This window comes from Homalodisca vitripennis, chromosome X (assembly GCF_021130785.1).
Source record: "Homalodisca vitripennis isolate AUS2020 chromosome X, UT_GWSS_2.1, whole genome shotgun sequence".
NCBI classification, from domain to species: Eukaryota; Metazoa; Arthropoda; class Insecta; order Hemiptera; family Cicadellidae; genus Homalodisca; species Homalodisca vitripennis.
This window is the reverse complement of record NC_060215.1, coordinates 145259520-145279198: the sequence shown is the minus strand read 5'-3', so window position 1 is coordinate 145279198 and position 19679 is coordinate 145259520. Positions and strand designations below refer to the sequence as shown.

Below are 19679 nucleotides of genomic sequence, written 5' to 3'. Positions count from 1 at the left end.
AATCTTAAAAAAATAAATTATAAGCATACTAGTAGTTTAAAGTCTGCCAAGCTCTAACCTTAACCATGATCACATAAGCCTCTCACATCACACAGCACAATAGTGGCTTCCATCAATGTTTTTAAAAACAACTCAAACAACAACAAAAATATAAAAAAATTCTGTTCACAGATCAGACAATTAATTATGGCCTAAAGAATTGGGGGTGACAGCCTAAAAAAATAATGAATTGTTATAGTTTCTTTTTCTTCAAAGTCACACAAACAAACTTCAAAAACAATAACACAAATACAACATACAACATGACTGTTACCGATCGTAAGTATGAGGGTTATCCAGAAAATAACCGCAGTTTTGAAATAATTTTTAAAAACTTCTTTTAACTAAAACTGTTTCCTATATATTTTCTGGCACCTGTCATATCTTTGAACAGTGTATGAAATACCTTATGCGTAAAAATCTGCCGTCTGTGAATGTAATAAACCAGGAGAAGAAACACAACACTTCTAAGAGTCCTAAGGAATTGCTTGGACCAATGGGTGAGGTTATCAGTAACTCCCAACTAATGGCTAACTCTTTCATCTCTGTGTGCATAAAATTAGCTGACATGCTCTTTGCTGCAATTTTGTTTTTACACCCTGACAGTCTATGACATAAAGAGGAGAAAAATAAAGCCAGCGGGGATTGATGAAATATTATCTAAGCTCATTAAAGTGTGCTTTAATAATCTTGCCTACCCACTAACTCTGATCATTCACTCAGCAGGGATCACTTCTGGCTTAAGTGATCTACCAGCTACCTTCCAGTTGAACTTACCACTGGGCACAGCAAAAACCGATGTGTCACTTAAATCTGGGCAACCTTATAGATGTACAGGAGCCGCACATCACTAACCACAAATGTCGAGATTCTGGGGGGCAAGGGCAATTCGATAGGTCCAGTCTACTGCGGGAGATGACTGTTGGAATTTGGTGGGGTTCGTTCCCTAAGTATCAGAGGTACTTGCTAGCCTCAACAAGGGTGTGCCACCCCCTGCCTGCTTTGACTGGAGAGGCTGATCCAGAGCTGGCCTCCCCTTCTTCTGGGGGGGACATGACTTTGAGATTAGTGCCCTAATTCTTCTTCATTGATCTCGATAGGAGGCGGTCACTACCCCTAACCTTATCCATCCTGAAAATATCCTGTCACTCCGGAAGCAGCGCTAAGGTTCTTACAGGACTAAATGCAATTTATAAGCTTCTTGTCTTGAGGAAAAAACCCTGATCATCAACATGTCATAAATGACCTTCTCTAAACAGAAGGAAAGTTTCCACCACAGCTGAGACTAGCCAAAGTCATACTTCTACTTATGCAAGGTAGTACTATAGAGGTAGCTAACTACCGCCCAATATTGTTGATATCAACCTTCTGCAAGGTAATTGAGAAGGGGGTTGTTCCCTTACTAAATATCAGCATGCATAATAAAAGGATGTTCTATAACCACTGCTGTGATGACCTGGTAAAGTTTATAATCGATCAACAGGAGGAGGGCAACCCAACTATATCCTTACTATTAGATATTAGCAAGGTATTTGAATGCCTTGACCATGTACACGTTTTCAATAAATTAGAAGTGGTTGGTATACGTGACATGTCCTAAAACGTGAACAATCACATAGCACTGTTTTGACACAATCGTTATTCTCAAGGAATATACAAACACAGTTTATTGTCTATTGTATCCAACCTGTCACAGTGTTTTGAAGCCCTTTATCATCGGCGAACTGCTGAGATGCAAGCCTCCGCTTAATGTTCGGGAACAGGTGAAAGTCGCTAAAAACCAAGTTCGGGCAGTATGGGGGATGATCACAAACATACAATTTGAACTTGGCCAAAAGTTAATTTGTTTTTTGAGCTGTGTGAGGGAGAGTGGTCATCCACGAACACAACACAACGTGTCCGAAGGCCATGATGCTTGTTTTGGACCGACTTTCTTAATCTTTTCAATATGTCACAGTAGGCTTCAGAAGTGATAGTTGTACCGCGTTACTTAAAATCAACAAGTAAGATGCCCTTAACATCCCAAAAATCTGTAGCCAAGACATCCCTCGCTGACAAAGTTTGACAGGCTTTCTTTGACTTGCTTGGAGAAGCGACTTGTCCCCATTACATCGACTGCTGTTTTGTCTCAGGATTAATGTAGGCAACACAGGTCTCATTGCAAGTACAATCCTGACCAAAAAGTTTTCTCCTTCAGTCATAACAAGAAATGAAGTTCATGATAGAACTCATTCTTTTTGTTGTGGTCTTTAGTAAGCAGTTTTGGTACCCATCGAGCACAAAACTTGTGGTTGCCTAGTGTTTCTGTCACTGTCTTATGTAAAAGACTAAAAGAAATTCCAGGAAAATGATCGGAAAGTTCTGTAATCGTGAAATAATTGCTCTCACAATCTTGTTCATTCTCTTTGTTTAGCAGGTCATCACTGACAAGTGAAAGCCTACCGCTCCTTTCTTCATCTTGAATGTTTGTTCGTCCATTAACGGAAAATCGCACTGCTTGATGAACTACAACTTCATTCATAATGTTTGGGTTATAAAGTGGTAAGTGGTAACAGGTAAGTGATTTTTTGCCCAAATAAAGTCATAACACCACAAACGTGGTGAGATTTTCTGTGTACATCAATTAGAAGTATCTATGAAAAAAAGTACTTTACTCTTAAATCACCTTCCTGAGCGCCCAAAAAGAAAATCTCGGTAAGGTTTCCAGAGGTTACTGACACAGTGAGCTACAATAACAACCTTTTTACACTGAGAAAAAGAATTCTTCATCTCTAATACTGTATTCTCACTACTTTGCAACCATAGACTCAATGTACTTTTCACAAGGATTATGTCAATAGTCAATAAAGAGTATTGTCTATTATTTAATAACTACTCTATTTAATAAAGATACTTTCTAAATTTCATGGAATTATTAGGAAAAATAATACTGATAAAGAATGTCTATCAGGATGAAGCAAAGCTACTTGCAATAACAAATCAAAAGCATTAAAAGCCAAGGAAGCCATATTTTGTCTTAAAATGACGATACTGTTTAATTTTTGTTCAAGCAACGATTACATAATTTTTGATGTACTTCTTGTAAAAATTGCCATGATCGTATATCTACAAGTTCATTGCAATTTTAAGTACAAAATATAATCGATTAGAATTTACAAACTTTTCACCTAAATGTTAGTCCATGCACTAAAGACCCATTTGCCCTTCGCGACTCACCAGTTTGGTTTTCACTTTTACCAGCGTCGGCAGATTTAGCTTCAGTTTTAGATTCAGTTTTCCCCCCACCAGTTTGAAGGTAGGAGGAAAGCGTGTTGAGACCTGAATGTAATACTCCAGTCAGAACAGCTGTAAAAAGATTAGTTGCTTAATTAATTAAAGACGAGGATGTTGATCCAAGATAGAGAAAAGAAGAACTACGTACCCAAGCCATGGTTTTTAAGCTAGGTTATACCTCAACCAAAGTATTACATGAACTGGAGCTTTTATGACCCTTACTTTTTGCTGAAATTATTACGGCTATTACGAATTTATAGGCCTAGGATTTGTGGCTTCTCATTCCATAAACATTTTGATGAAATGTTCCTGATAAACCAACCATAGGTTAATAACCAAAGTAAGGAAATATTGTGGTTTTGTAAATAGTATTTTACTTAAAGCTTGTAAGTTCTCCTTTATGGTTGTACATCGTCGCACTTCTGCTGTGTCTATACATGGACATCAGATGTGAAGTAGCAAAAAATCGCTAATTGTTGTTTGTCGTACTTTACATGGTTGTATATCAATATGCCCTTTATACAAATATATGTAGCTTTATATCTCAATATTTTTTTATCATGAGCAGTGGTATTTTATGGTTTGAACAAATTTGGACCCACACACTTTTTAAAATTAAACTAAAATGTAGAGATGACATACAATTCTTAATGCACTTTTCTGAACCTTTGCAAATCCCTTTAATTCTTTGTTTATTTTGTATGCAAAGGATTTAGCAAAATATTTGAAAGAAAGTGTAACAGAATTTAAAAAAATAATTGTACTATTTTGTTTAACCCCAACTGGTGTTTAGTAATTTTTTAACGTATTTTTATTTTAAACATCTGCGCTTTCATCATTTATTGTATTATTTAGCAATTAGACAAAAATATATCACAGAAGACTACTAGAATAAGACAAACATAAAGCAATATTTTTACACTCATGCAATTTAAAAGATTAATGTAAAGCATTTTAAATAAATTAGTAGCACTGTCAGCAAAAAAAGAAACACATTTAATAGAAACCATACATATGACAGAATCAGTAATTTAAACTAGCATAAACATGGTATAATTATAGTGTTACTTATGGCGTTTCTTAAATAGTTTTATTCTTTTGATATGTTAATTTAGGATTGGTTTACAAAAATGTTATCTCTTTAACATTTTATTACAAAATAAAAAAACATTTTTATTCTAAAACAAATGCTAGAAAAAGGATTTAAATTCAAAATTTGTTTTGTTTGCAAAGGTGAACGAAACAATGTACGTACAATGTGCCTTATTTTGAAAATTTAGGGATATGATAATAGTCACTTTTAAAAATCTAGACCTGGACTGCAAAAACGATTTTTTGATAAAAATTATCAAGTTGCATGCCAAAATCACCCTGAATTAAACATAAAACATAAACACGGTTAACTCAAACGTAGGATGAGAGTAAAGACAATATATTGACCTGTAGTCATACTACCTATACCACCATGGTGTTGTGGTAGGTTAGGTGCTACAGCTTGGGCAACAGCTCCGAGTCCTCTGGTCAGATCCTTCATAAGTTCCTCTTTTTCCGTTTTCCGAGCGAAACAGAAGTCGGACACCTTATTCTGGAACGCTAGTAGAATCTGAAATAAAAAATTAATAAAAACTAGATGTAGGGCATTTTTTACAATGATCATGTTTTTTAAGTAACAGCCGTGTTACTGTTGAATATAAAAGTAATTAATGTCACTTTATACTGAACCTCAGAAATGTACTTCTTTTGTACCATTACTTAGTTATATTTAATATAATACATATTTTTGCAACCCTGTTACTCGTTACTGGTTTAAAAGTTACATCCGATGTTCTTGGAACTAAATTCTTGGCGGATTAATAACCTAATTGGCATGCTTATTAATTTTCTCTCTCGTGAACTTTGTAGCTGCCATTCCTGCTGCCGAGCAACATCTCGCAAGCCTTGTTCCGTAAGTAAAATTTATATTTTCGTATTATAAATTAGCCCTTTCATGTGAGACATCTAATTTTGAATGTAATATAAAGTTAAGTTATAAACAGTAAAGTAACTTACCTTGGTTGATATTTTATTTGGCAGATTATTATTGATAATAGTGTGGTGATGTCCTTCTGACTAGACCACGTTGTCATGAATCTAAGTTAACTCGATAAATGGCTAATACCATCCTGATTTTGTTTTAGGCGAGTTCAACCAAGTCTCTGATTTTAACTTTGAGTCTCTGATTACAACTTCGAGTGCTTTTAGACTTCTAGTTATTAATCTTCACTTTTTCCGACTACAGCTACATTGTCAAGCCAAAATGCTGACGCCCGCGCTTATCAGTCGGCATCAATGTGAAGGGAAGTAAATTTTAAAGTTTTATAATGTTTAAGTTCGTATGCAAAATTCCCATAGAACATTGGAATCATTAGGCCCATCCCTATGACATAATTTAGTTTGTTATCACTCTATTTGGCAGCAATGTGGCAATACTTTATTTTTAACATCTAGAAGTGGTGCTTTTATGTTTATTTGCCACAATTAAGCATATAATTACTTTGAAAATCAAGTATTCATTTTTTCTTTTTTTTTTTTTTTTTTCTTTGGGATATTGGGGTGGATTCATAGATCCTCACACGTCAACCTGAGCTTATTGTGTGCCCCTTTGATGTTAGAGGGGTAAGCCTATCTTTGTGCCCTTAATTAGGCTAAGAAGCTTTTCCCCGATACTAGCATCTGGTTTGTCGCCTGGTTGTTTATCACCGAAAAGAGCCCTTCTCCTTGCTCCCAGTCTCTCACAGTCCAGTATTATGTGTTTTGCAGTCTCTTCAGACTTATTGCAGAGTCTACACTCCGAGTCCTCATTTCGTAAACCTAGAGTGTTTAGGTGTTTCCTGAAGTGGCCGTGTCCAGTGATCAAGGCAATCACTTGCTTAACCCGATCCCTGCCCAGCCCCATCAGCCATCTGGTGAAGCCGGAGCTAGAATCGGCAAGCAGTCTTTTGCCGAGTGCTTGTCCTTGGTGACTCTGCCACCGCAAGCGGTGTGTCTTCCTGGACCATTTGTTTATACTTTGGTAAGCGGCTGACTTGCTTATACCACAACTCGGTTCTGGACCGGTGTATGGCATGCTTGCTCCGCTTTTGGCAAGCCTGTCGGCGCATTCGTTGCCACCTATGCCTGTGTGGCCCGGTACCCAACCAAGACGCACACAGTTGCGTGATCCAAGCTTTGCAGAGAGTGTTAAAGCACAAGTATTCATTACTACAACCTCAGCGGTATCCAACCCTATGTGTTTCGTCCATTCGGTACACTTAAAAAAATATATAATAATCTGAAATTTGTTATATCAGCAGATTTTTATACAAGATGTAAATCATATGAGACAGAACTATTTCTAAATTTATTAAGATCTTTTAATAGTTATTGGTTAAATGAGGGGATGACAAGGGGTGAAACATGCTTGGAAACATGTTGATATGAACGATGTTAACTGTTGTGTAATAGAACCACATGTTTCTGATCATGCTGGGGTATACGCACAGTTTAATAAAAAAAATACATGACAACAATATAATTATATGCGTAAGAGAAGCGACTTCTGGAAAAGTCGTAAATCTTATTAAGTATACCATATCACAAATAGATTGAATACAATTTGAAAAGTTTTTCAATGTTGGACAAGCTTATGAGTAGTTAAACTTATTCAGGACAAATTCACTTAGTGAATGCTGTTGGACTACAGAGATAAATTAAGTATACTGATAAAGAGGCCAAAAATGAAATGGTTCACTCCATAATTAAAAATAGTATAAAGAACTTGTAATAGCTTTCTGTGATGGATTCAGGAATAGCAGGGGGAAATCAAATGAAATAGTTTGCAGAAAAGAATACCTAGAAGAGTTTACAGGAATAAAATTAACGATGCTAAAAAAGTTGCAAATGAATGCTAGATAATACAGTCCTCTAATAAATGCAAAGCTGCATGGGGTGTCATAAAAACTGAATCTAACTGTACATGTAACTGTATGATCATGAAACTTTAATTGATACTACTTTTAATAACTTTTTTAAAATTTATTCAAGGAATTAGATCTAAGTCATGGTAGTATGAGTCGTGCCTCAGAGTTGATAAATAATAGTTTTGTTATAAATCTAAATGCAGGCTGTGAAATATTTAAATGGCAAATATCAAAACAACTGAAATAATAAAATATGTGGCTAGTTGAAGCATATAATCCAGTGAAGACTATAATGAGTTTCCAGATAAAATGATTAAATAATAAATCATTTACATTATAGCTGATCCACTACCTTTTCTTTCTTAATAAGCTGCTTAAACAGATGTATCTGCAAACGCTTAAAATTAAAAAAACCAGTTTTTAAGAAAGGTGAAAGTCAAGCCTATCTAGCTACAGACCAATTTCATTAGTTCCTGTATTCAGTAAAGTATGTGAGTCATGTATAAAAAAAAAAAAAAAAACATAATGACTATTGGTGTTGTATTTAAGGTGTAATGGCTGCCCAGAACAGTGACAAATCTGATTTAAAACAAGTAGAAATTGATGAACCCCAAGGATCTGTCTTTGGCCCTTTACTATTTGTAATTGCTATTAATGACTTTGCATTTAATATTTCTTGCTCATCAGTCCAATACGCAGATTATATCACACTCTTAACTAACATAGAAACTTGAATTATTTACTGAAAGAAGAGAAAAAGATTTAAAAATAGCCCTAGAGTGGTTTGAAGCAAACTTTCTGATAGTATATGATCAAAAAACCGAAAAGATATTTTCTTTGAACTATTCAGTTTATAAAGATTGTAAACCAGTTAAGTTGTTGGGTATGCATCTCGATGGTAGGTTAAGTTGGGATTGTCATGCAAGAGCATCCATGTAAAAATATTATCAACAGTTATTATCTCATATGTAAATTAAGAAATAGTGTGAATGTTGAAATATTAATATCAGCTAATTACGCTTTCTTTCACTCCTATATTAGGTATGGAATGGAATTAGTTTATGGGGTAACAATTGCAATGCAAAAACTGCTTTTAAATGGCAAAAGAAGGCTTTGAGAATTGAGAATATATCTGGTACGGATTCGTGTTTAACTATTTAAAGAATATAACTCTTTCAAACTTGTAGTTTAACTAATTTAAAGTACTAAATGAACTTTATATCAGACAACACACTCATAATTAACTATCCTACACGAAAAAACTATATGCTGAACTAAATGTCAATACGGTTATAAAAAACCAGAAGTAGTCATGTTTTTACAAAATAAAACTTTTTAATATGTTGACAAAAGAAGCATGATATGTCCTCCTAATTAAATTGAAAAGAATTTAAAAAAATGGCTTGAGAGTAATGACTGATTAGATTTAGTTAATATCTAAAGTTATCTCTATGAATGGGCTCTCAGCTGTTAATTTAGACAAATGACTTATACAAATCCATACTGAAAATAAACAATTTTACTATAAAGTAAAGATGTCTTATTTTACCAGGTGAAATTAGGACTAAGAAGCCCTCTCTAACACCTGGGGACCAATGGCTTAAAGGTGACTTCCGAACCACTACCAACGGCCGGGCAGGCGGGCTGCTTGCAAGGACAGGATCGCTCAGTGCTCACCCATCCTAGCAGCAGCCACGCTCGATGTTGCTTGATCTGGCTATCTTGCGATAACCGTTGTACCCGCTACACAGTGCCGTTGGCCTGTATACTTCAATTACTATAATTATTATTTATGAGAACATTTTTTCCCCGTGTTCTCCTGGGATTACTCGCTGTAGTATTTATTTTTCACAACATTGATTTGTTAGTCTTCCCTGATGAGATGTCTGAACTTTTTATTATAGCAGTTATCATGGACCTGTTCACTGTATTGTGTTATATGGTGATGAAAAAAATAAGATTGTACTAGACTAAGCTCGTGTATTTTACTAATTAAAAGTAAAAATTCCACATGATCACTAACTGAAATGATTCACATGTTTCGTAAAGTAGCTTTATTATTTAATAATTAAAATTAGTCTTTATTTTAAGCTGAAGTACAAATCTATTTGTATAAATTCAACCATGAAAAATATGCTAGGAGGCAGTGAATTAATGTCGACAATAGTCATACCTGGGTTAAATCATTGTAGAACTTTGTCCCTTCCTTGAGGTTATTGACGAGTTCTTTGAAAGCATCATGAGCAGCAGCTAGCTCCTTCAACACCTCCTCCCTGCGCTGCGCCGCGTGCCCCTGTCCACTGCGTTCTGATACAAACTCGCCATTCACTTTCTGAAATAAAATAAAAAAAATTCACAACTACTTTTGTCAGACCCTTCACTAGTTTTAACACTTGTATGAGACAAATTTCTGCTACACAGTACAATTTAAGTTACCGAATTACAGAATATAAATACAGAAAACACAGGTATAAAAGTGTGTGTATATATATATATATATATATATGCCTCACAATTTGGCCACAGACAAGATGTCAAAGTAGGTTACAGAGATAAACAAGTTCCCCAACATGTTGCAAGCCACAACATCATGGACTTCAATAACGGTTTTAAATCAACTGTAGTAAAGTAATTTCCGAAGATTGCAATTTCTCACAGTTAAGGAGATGAGAACTACCATACCGATGGGTAACAAAATGAAGAAATTGTCCAAGCTTAAACCTTACTTAAGTATAACCCCTTTCACCCTCTTCATCAGGTTAACAGTTTCTTATAATCACATTATGCAATTATAGTATCAATAGTCACACAGTGTCTAGAGAAAGCGAATTGGCGACCCTGCTTCCCACATTAACAAAAAAGATCCGAACTTTTAGAAAATGATTTATTTCTTTTAAAAATGGAGTGAAACTAACAAAGAATCATTTCGATTGGAAAACAGTCTTGTGCATCGAGTCATCTGTTTGTTGTGATGATCAAAAATACTGATGCAGAGTCATGAACGGAAATGGAAGTGCCCAAAGTGAAGCGAGTTCTTTGTTATATAAGCGTTATCACTATTTGTCTAGCAACGGAAACATTTGAGGTTGTTCCAAAGTTAGGAAATATCATGATTTTATATACAATATTTGATTTGGAATCAATATGTTCTATTTGGGCTTTGTAGCACTTCTATTCGGTTATGACAGATTGATTGATATTTATGTTCATGCATCGTCATGACCTTCAGTTCCCAGACAAAAACTGATTGGTGTCACTTAAATTACTGATCATTAAAGCGTAAATATATGTGTATTTACAACAAAAAGGAACACTATAATTTTATTCAGCAACAAGGATTACTTATGGTACCTAAGTTAATATTATTAAAAAAATGTTATTAATTAAGTTTTTTTGTAAAGTTCATCTGTATACTTCAAACCATGAAAAATATTAAATTCGGAGGTTCAGTGAACAGGGTTATGATTTAAGCACACAAAAAAAGTAAAGAAACCAATACAGGACGATGAATGAACATACCTAAGCCGAAGTTACCAACAAGATACTTGAATGTCAATGTATGTAACAACAAACATCCCCCACCAGCAGAAGCACAAACAAAAAGTTGCAACACAATACAGATGTACCACTGAATGACATGATATCGATCCACAGCAGCCAAGTACATCATGAAGGAGATAGGTTACAAAAGCCGCAACACTAGGGACAAACTGTCACTAGTAATCGGTTGTTTTGTAGGATTTGCAACCCCGGTTATATCACACCCCTATGGAAATACGGTAGCTATACATTACTAGAAAATTACGAGTACAACCTGAGACACTCTCCACTCATTAAAATTATTCATTGTTGTTATAACGACTTACAAGCTTGTGCCATTCTGCTCTATGGTTCGTCAATGGATATAATTGTTTTGGAAAGCTGGATCAGTGGAGTCTTTTGTCTTCAGATGCGAGGCTTCAAAGTACCTTATTGAGGGGGATAAAAAAAAGAGAAGTTGGGTTTGGAAAGCTCTCTCTCACTGCTCGTCTACCTGTGTGTGAACACGTTCCTCTTAGGTCCTGAATATGCGGCCATTAATTGTTGTCTTGTTTGTCCTGTTGTATTCATCAAGGCTGGCTCCAGTGTCTTCCTATTCTTGCGCGGTACGAGGCAAGGAAGAAATCTACGGCTCCAAACCCTGTGATATTTATGAAAATCCACCAGCATCCTTCCCGTCATCGCAAGCCAAAAGTGACAAATTGTTCTACGGAACCGGCCAGGACATTATGAGCTATACAGTACTGGAAAGTATTACAAGTTATTCCATACAAATACAGAAACTAAATTAGAGATTTACCTGTATGTCCGCTAGGAGGCCTTCTTGTTTGCCCAGACTTTCCTTGACCTGTTGCTGGAGAGGCCCGTAGGCTCGGCCTAAGGTCTCTACGGACAAGGCCTGTTCGTTGACGTTGCCGTCGTGCAGTGCCGAGAGGAATGTCTCCTTCATGTCGACAGTCGCAGACTTGAGCTCACACTCTATAGCATCCCTCTCTGCTTTCATTGTCTCGACCTGTGCGTACGGAAATTATGTATCACTATGATAGTTGGTAATCCTACCGACTTCACTACTACTGGAGTGGTCTATACACGCTGCTAAGTCCTATACAAAAAAAACCACAAGAGAGTGCAGTTGAGGGAGGAGCCTATTTTGCCGTGGCCTTGGAGCGGCCAACGAGAACTGAGCGACGTTGCCAAACTTGTTCCCCCCCGCTGTAACCACAAGCCGCGCGAGTCCAGCGTTCTTAAAATACTTAACCGTTACGCTCGAAAGAAATGTTAGAGCTGTCTTGAATTAATTAACTACGTATTACAAAATGTATTTTTACGGTCATTTAAAAAAAAAGTACATCTCTGTAGCTTATTTCCATGTTGAGTTAAATGGATTGAAATAAATTATTGTATTATATTACTCATATACGAAGAATCGTAGGATTAAAATCTTTAGCCGAAATATAAATTAAAAAGAAAAACATAAAAATACCGCAAAAACGTTAATTTCCCGTATTAACAGTTAGATAATGCCATTATCACTGATATATAATAAGGCATTACATGTTTGCATAGTATAATCATGTTATGTTAAATGGATTTTCAATTTGGTAAGAAAGTTATCAAATACATCTGAAATATATGTTCTTTTCCACTCAGTACATAATGGTGGGAATTGTTGCCGCAACGGTTTTGTTACGCACTTCGGTTCTCATAAATTTATAACCATTTGAAAGCATTTTTCCTACCTGGCTATTAATAGTCTTGAATCTGTGTTATGGTAAAATTGTTTTCACACGTGGGTGATTTTATATATTTAAACTGGCCATAGTTGAAAAAATCATACAGCACAAGAATTTTTATAATATGAATGCACTTTTTTATAAAATTCTATAGTTTTCTATAACATTCAATGAAATTTGAACACAGTACTTAATAGATGATGTCAGACGAGTGAAAATGTGGAGGAAACGGGTGTGAAATCACCTGTAAAACAAAAGCCGCACCAGCCAGCAGTGGTGGTAATACCAGACGGATGAGTCATACTGTTTCCAAGAAACAGCCCCTTCCTCCTTCCGGTCTCTGACCGTCAGTCAGTGCCTATTGTCGCTTAATCAGTGGCGGGTTGAAAATACAGCATTCTCTTCAATTCCAGTACGCGATATTATTTTGTGCTGAATTTTACTGTTGATGAACGTTTTCGTGTTTTTTAAGTGTTGTTTATTGGTAGCTATTATAAGTATACCGATTATTTTCTGTGTAGTGTCATTAAATTGTAATATACTTGTTTATTGTGATTCCTTATTTGGACAAAATGGAGTGTGATGATGTTTGTTCAAGTGCACAGCCATCCGGAAGTAAGAGCGGCTAGTGGAAAAACCCTACGTAGTGGAGAACGACGTATTATTTACAACGTTTACAACTTTTTCAAAAAACTGTCGTTGACAAAATTTCCGAGAAACTCTTAACTTTAAGCAAAGTGGTAAACTGTGTGCTGAGGCCTGCGGTGTGTAGTGAAAGAACCGTTAACAAAATAAGTAAAGAAGCTAAGCTGTCCGAAGAAGATGGACCTTCATCATCAGAAATTAAGTTTTTCAACGCCAGGAAAACAAAGAAGTCGAAAATCAAAAATAACAGGCTTTGAAAAAGATGTTTTGAGACGAACTGTCCTTTCGTACTACGACAGAGGGGAATTTCCCACATCAAAAAGAATCACGCAGGATCTCAAACAAAAAACTTGATTACAACGGATCGGTTCGGTAACTTTCAACAAATAGATTATTAAGGCATGTTGGTTTCAGGTATAAAGAAAAACCAATGATGGTAGAAAGTTTTTATTGAAACGAATGATGTATTGTAGCGGCTCGTTTAAAATTTTTGAGAACTATGCAAGAGCTTAGAGAATCTGGTGATTGTAGGGCCCATATATTACCTCGATGAAACATGGGTTAATGAAAACCATACTCGAAAAATACATATGGCAGGATACGACTGAGTCTGGTGGACTAAAGGTTCCTCTCGGCAAAGATTAATAATTTGTCATGTCGGTTCGGCAAAAGATGGGTTTTTGCAAGAATGTAAGTGGGTTTTTCGGTCTAAGACATCATCCAGTTCGGACTATCACGATGAAATGAACGCTGAATCGTTTTAGAAAATGGTTTAAAAAATTGCTATGCATTTTGGAAGAAGGCTCGATCATCGTTATGGACAATGCTCCATACCACTCAGTACTCGCCGAGAAAATTCCAAATTCATCGTGGAGAAAGGAAGAGATTCAAAATTGGCTGTCTCGAAAAAAACAATACAATACTGTATGAAAGAAACGAAACCAGAACTTATAATGAGGGTTCTCCCATATAAAACCCCCAAAAAAAAACTTATGAACTCGACGTATTAGCCAATGAAATGGGACATACAGTTGTCAGGCTCCCTCCTTATCACTGCCAGTACAATCCCATTGTAATGGTATGGGCTCAAGTGAAGGGAGAGGTAGCACGTAATAATAAGACATTTAAAATAACCGACGTTGAGAAACTTGTTCATGATGCTCTGGACAAAGTGACTAAAGAAGACTGGCAATCAAGAGTTCAGCACGCAGAAGCCTTGCAGCAAGCTGATTTTGAAAAGGAATGTATCCGCACAAGTGTTGTAGAGCAAATAATTATAAACTTAGCAGACGATTCTGACACGAGTAGCAGTGAGGCAGAAGGTGAAAATGAAGAAGACTCCGAGGTTTTGGCGACGATATTGCCGCCTGAGAGCGAAAATAAATAATATACAAGTGCAAAGGTAAGAATATTATTAAGTCAATCATGCTTTTTTTAACGTATTTCATTTTAAAATAGTAGGCCCTAAAAGTTATTTAGTGGAAAATTTGATTATTTCATAATTTAAAAATATAATTGTTTCGATAATTTTAAAATTGATTATATTGTTATATTTTTTTAATTATTTATAATCAAGCAACACGTCATGCAGTGTCCAATATAAGCAACATGTATATTAATTTTGTGTGTGTTTAGTAATCGTTTAAAATCACTGAAAAGATTGTTGTATCGTATGGAAATAAGCAAGTACTTTACTCTGACTAACTGACGGGATGATTTGTTTGTTTTAATCGATAGTTAGTTTGTAATAACATTAATAAACTATACAAGTAATTTAAATATAATATAGCAATCTGTCAACGCATTTTAAATATTGTTTTTCAATTATACTGATAAGTTTTAAATGTTCAGTATCAGTGTTAGTTGTGACAGCGCAGCGGTTTATCAGCCACAATGCGCCAGCCATTGCCGTGCGGCAGCGGCAGTTGTGTGGCAACGTCGCGCAGGCCAAGTCCATTCTATTGGTCGCCGCCAACTGCACTCTCTGGTGGTTCCTTGTATAGAATGTTTTGTTACCATTAAAGCAAAACTGGCCAGTAGGAATGGCTAATCAAAATTTTAAAACAACCCTTAGCTACGATAAAAAAATATATAAACTAGATTTATTCTTATAGGGAACATATTTATACAGCTACAAAAATTACGAGGGAAAGAAAAATGATCAAATACCTCTTTGTTTACTGCCGAGTGAAGAGACGCGATGCTATACATGAATATAGACACAGGAAACAGGAACATAGGATTTAGCAAGCTAAATATCATCTTAAAAAGTATGATAAAAACACATTTTAAAGATATTTGCAATTTGCATACTGATGATCAGTTGTAAGCGAGTAGACAAGCTCAATCAATGAATATAAACATAGAGTATAAAAATTTTATGTCAAATATTGTTTAAAACCCAAATATTTCCTTACTTTGGTAACCTCCAATTTTATCAACTTCTGCTATTAGCCAGATGGTGCTATTAGCTAGTTTAACAAAGAAATCTCCTATACTCTGACACTAACAGAGCAAGAGAGAGAATTATCTTTATTTCAAAACATACAGCGTAATACATTAAATGTATAAATCAGCTGTATATGAATAGTGTCGATGTCTATAAAAAGCTAAAACTAATATGGTCAGCTTTAAGGCAGTTTTCTACAGAATGTTTGAGAATATTTCTTCAATAGAGTACAGTGCTTTATTTGCAAAATATTTCTTAAATTTGCTATCGAAATTTGTGTTACTGTAATTTTTTATTTTTTTTAGGTAAACAGTCAAAATATTTCCCCCATATATTCTGTTTTTATTTCATAGAAGATCAAGTTATGTTTATCAGTGTCGATTCTATTACATGTATTAAAGTCATGCGTGACCCTTTACCAGTATAGTTTGACCATCACAACATACATGTGATGCAATATGCAAGACTATTTTTCTAGTGGAAGACATTGTTTAAAAGTTTGGTACAAGGAGGATTTCATCTGCCGCTGTGTTACCAGACTGAAAGTGGTGGAACATGAACATGAACATGACTTCTATCCAGTAATTAGTGATGCATGAACATGAACATGACTTCGATCCAGTAATTAGTGATGCATGAACATGAACATGACTTCTATCCAGTAATTAGTGATGCATGAACATGAACATGACTTCTATCCAGTAATTAGTGATGCAGCAAATCTTGATTCTATTGTTGAATCTTGGTGATCGATTCCTGAATCTGAACCTTTTATGATTCAAGGGGCCGAGATTAGTTTTGACACATTACTAGTAACATATAGATAAAATATTGTGACTTTCAAAGTGCATTTTGAGCACTTCTGTTGATTTCATTGATTATTTTGTAATATAATCGTTTGAAAATGAGTGCTGAAATTGAGTGAAAGAACTGTGGTACTGAGAATTGTCAATATGTATTCAGGTAAGAAGTATCGGTATCGAATAATCCCTAATAATAATCTATTAATAATAATTACATTTTTTGTGAGAAGAACTGTACAATGTGATTGGGAGATAAGCCTTTACTACTGTATGTAGTACATAAATAAAAATAGCAAATATTCAAAACATTAATGAAAAGTATTTAATTTAACAATGTATGATAACATTTTATTCTAAGTAAACACCAAATCATATGGACATCCATCATGGAAATAAGTGTCATATTTCCATAAAAGCTCTGTATTTTTTCACATAGTAATAATGGCTTAGACACGCAACGATCACAGTCGGACCACATGAATAACACAAACACAGATGTACGGACGGTTTTCTCACCTGTTCCATGAGAGCACGAAGCCTGCCTGCAGAGGAAGTGTTATTGTCCACTCCTCCCCCACCGGCGTGCGGCACTGAAGCAGCCATCACTGCCGGACCTTCGCTCAGCAGCTCCATGCCTCGCCTGTGCGTCTCATACTTGTCCCGCACCGTCTGCACACAAGTGTATCAATATACAAGCGGTCCAGACACACACACACACACACACACACACAGGATACAATAACAAGAGGCACACATTTGTTTACTATAACTGAATTGAGGCCAAAAATTTAAAATGGTAATTTTTCCTACAGCTCAGAAGTTCCTGATACATTTGGATCTAGATTCTCAAATATAGTATAAATTACAAAGGGTCCGTAGCTAGATAATATAAAATTTTCTCAACTAAACATGGTCAAGGTTAACACAATAAGCTACTTTTTACCTCTATATTTGCACCAGTTTTAACATCAAAGTTCAATTAGATTGAGAACCATTTCTTAGAGAATCAAGCTGTTCAAGCTTAATCTTGGAATTGACAGTTTAAAATTCTGCAGTTTATGATTTACAAAAACTACAAATATTTTTTCTCATTATAAAGTTGCCTTAATGTTGTATATTATTTTGTTCAGCAAGATATACAATATAATAAAATATAGCACATTAAAAATAATACTTATATACATAATTGTAAGCAATGAGTCGAAACTATACATAAAAATACGAGCGTCGTTCAGTAAGTAAGTTGCTTTAACAAATAAAAAATTACACATTGATTTTATAGCTTTTTAATATATACATCTAAAAAAAGTAACTCTTGAAATATTTTAATGTATATAACATCTAAATTTAAGGTGTGTTTTTCGCACAGTATCTATAAATCTGTGGAGATCTAAAGTATTAAGACAAAATTCTGAATTGAATTTTGCATTTTCTTAAAACAATATAAAGATCAGAGTAAAATGTAAGAAACTGAATACTTATGTACAAAATCTATTAAGTACTGTTTGTATTTATGACTATAACCTAAAATAAAAATAAAATTCTTTTTAATTGTATGACTGATAAACTGAATGCTTAGTGTACTGACCTTGTCGGCCTGAGTAGCATTGTCTATAATGGTGCGATACTTCTGCATGTTGGATCTGAAAGTTTCCGTAAGCTTCACCGAAGGAATTCTGTTCCATCTGTCTTTGAACTGTTCTCGAAGCTGATCGTCTGACTGTTTCTCATCATTTAGCATTCTCTCAGTCTGAAAACATGATAAACTTAGATTAAAAATATGCAGCAGCCATCAAACATTTAATAAGGCTTATATATAGATATACAAATACTAAATAACAATAAACCCCATTCAAATGTAAATATTATTTATACCAATTTATATGTTATTATTTCATAAATAGTTAATTTAATTTAAAGAGTAAATTTGAGTTCTGGCCAGTTTTAAAAATTCAAATAAAAGATTCTTTATATATTAAACTCTAGAATACACATTATGAAACAATGAAGAGTTAACATTATTGCATATTTAGAGTTGTTGTCATGGCAACCGATTAATAAACAGTTGCAAAATTTTTGCTTCTAAAGTTTACTTTGTCTGATTTTCGTGAACAAAGATATGCGATAAAGTTTTGTGTAAAACTGGAGAAAAGTGCTACGGATACTTACAGCGACTTGAAAAAAAGCTCTTGGTTTTGATGCAATGAGTGAAAGACCTGTTTTAGGTGGCATAAAGACTTTAAAAATGGACGGGAATCATCACTGGGAGTGTTATGATACACACTGACCCACATTTGACTATTAGACAGCTTGCTATAATGCTCGATATATCAATTGTCAGTGTCCATACACTCATGCATGATCATTTGAATATGTCACATGTCTGTGCTTGTTGGATACCATGTCTGTTAACCCTTACAAGGCCAGGCACCGATATATCGGTGTCCAATTTACGTTTCAAAACGGCCATGCACCGAATTATCGGTGTTGGAATTTAACTATGAAAACGGCCACGCACCGATCTATCGATGCCGGCTTTTCTATTCCAAAATGGCCATGCACCGATCTATAAGCGTCATACATTTTTATTTAGCACGTTTTTAATTTTCAACTATCTGAAATCAAATTTCCGTATAATGAAAAAGGAAGAGTCATAGTTTATATTCATTGTATTCAAATAATCGGGAACTGTCATTTTTTATATTGTGTCAGCTGTTGAACATCAGCGATATTCTGTTGGCTGTGTTTAATGCAGCTGTGAGTTGCCGCGCTATTTTCAGTTCTGTCTGTTGACGTCTGCTGTAAGAACGACAATCAAGTAATAGTGTTCTGAGTTTGTTATTCTATATATGTATATGAATATATTGTGCCAATTATATTATGATATGAGTTTTCTTAAAGTTATGTAAGTGAAGAAGATCGTTTACATAACGAACACGTAATAGATGTTTAACCCTATTTCGGTAGTGAGTTGGCTTGTGTTAACCTATTATTTCTGAGTGTCAAAAAGACGTAAGATGTTGTTGGTAGTTTTGTTTGCTTTATTTGGATGTTTTGTTTGTAAAATGAGTAAGAAACAAAGGATGTGTGTCACCTGCCAGTGAAAATACTATACTAACCAGTCTAATCGTGGCAGGTAACAATGTTATTGACAATGACATCTCAGATTCAAGTTCAGACGAGACTGATACAGATGATTTCATAGATGATACTGATGAGGACCCTACTTTTGATCCTGTTGAATACGGTCGTCCTGGAC

At 35.1% G+C, this 19679-nt stretch overlaps 1 protein-coding gene across 2 annotated transcripts in view; it reads right to left on the bottom strand.

Moving 5' to 3' along the window:
• LOC124369971 (programmed cell death 6-interacting protein) overlaps positions 1-19679 on the bottom strand; it is a 56080-nt gene that overhangs the window by 3865 nt on the left and 32536 nt on the right. The window contains exons 10-15 of one of the 2 annotated variants that reach the window (XM_046828205.1): positions 18009-18170; positions 16937-17089; positions 11590-11802; positions 9424-9582; positions 4753-4915; positions 3256-3384 (exon numbers count right to left, since the gene is read on the bottom strand). In XM_046828205.1, the coding sequence (XP_046684161.1) occupies positions 3256-3384; positions 4753-4915; positions 9424-9582; positions 11590-11802; positions 16937-17089; positions 18009-18170 (979 nt within the window). The remainder of the gene's footprint in view (positions 1-3255; positions 3385-4752; positions 4916-9423; positions 9583-11589; positions 11803-16936; positions 17090-18008; positions 18171-19679) is intronic. The other variant, XM_046828206.1, reaches the window with a different exon arrangement.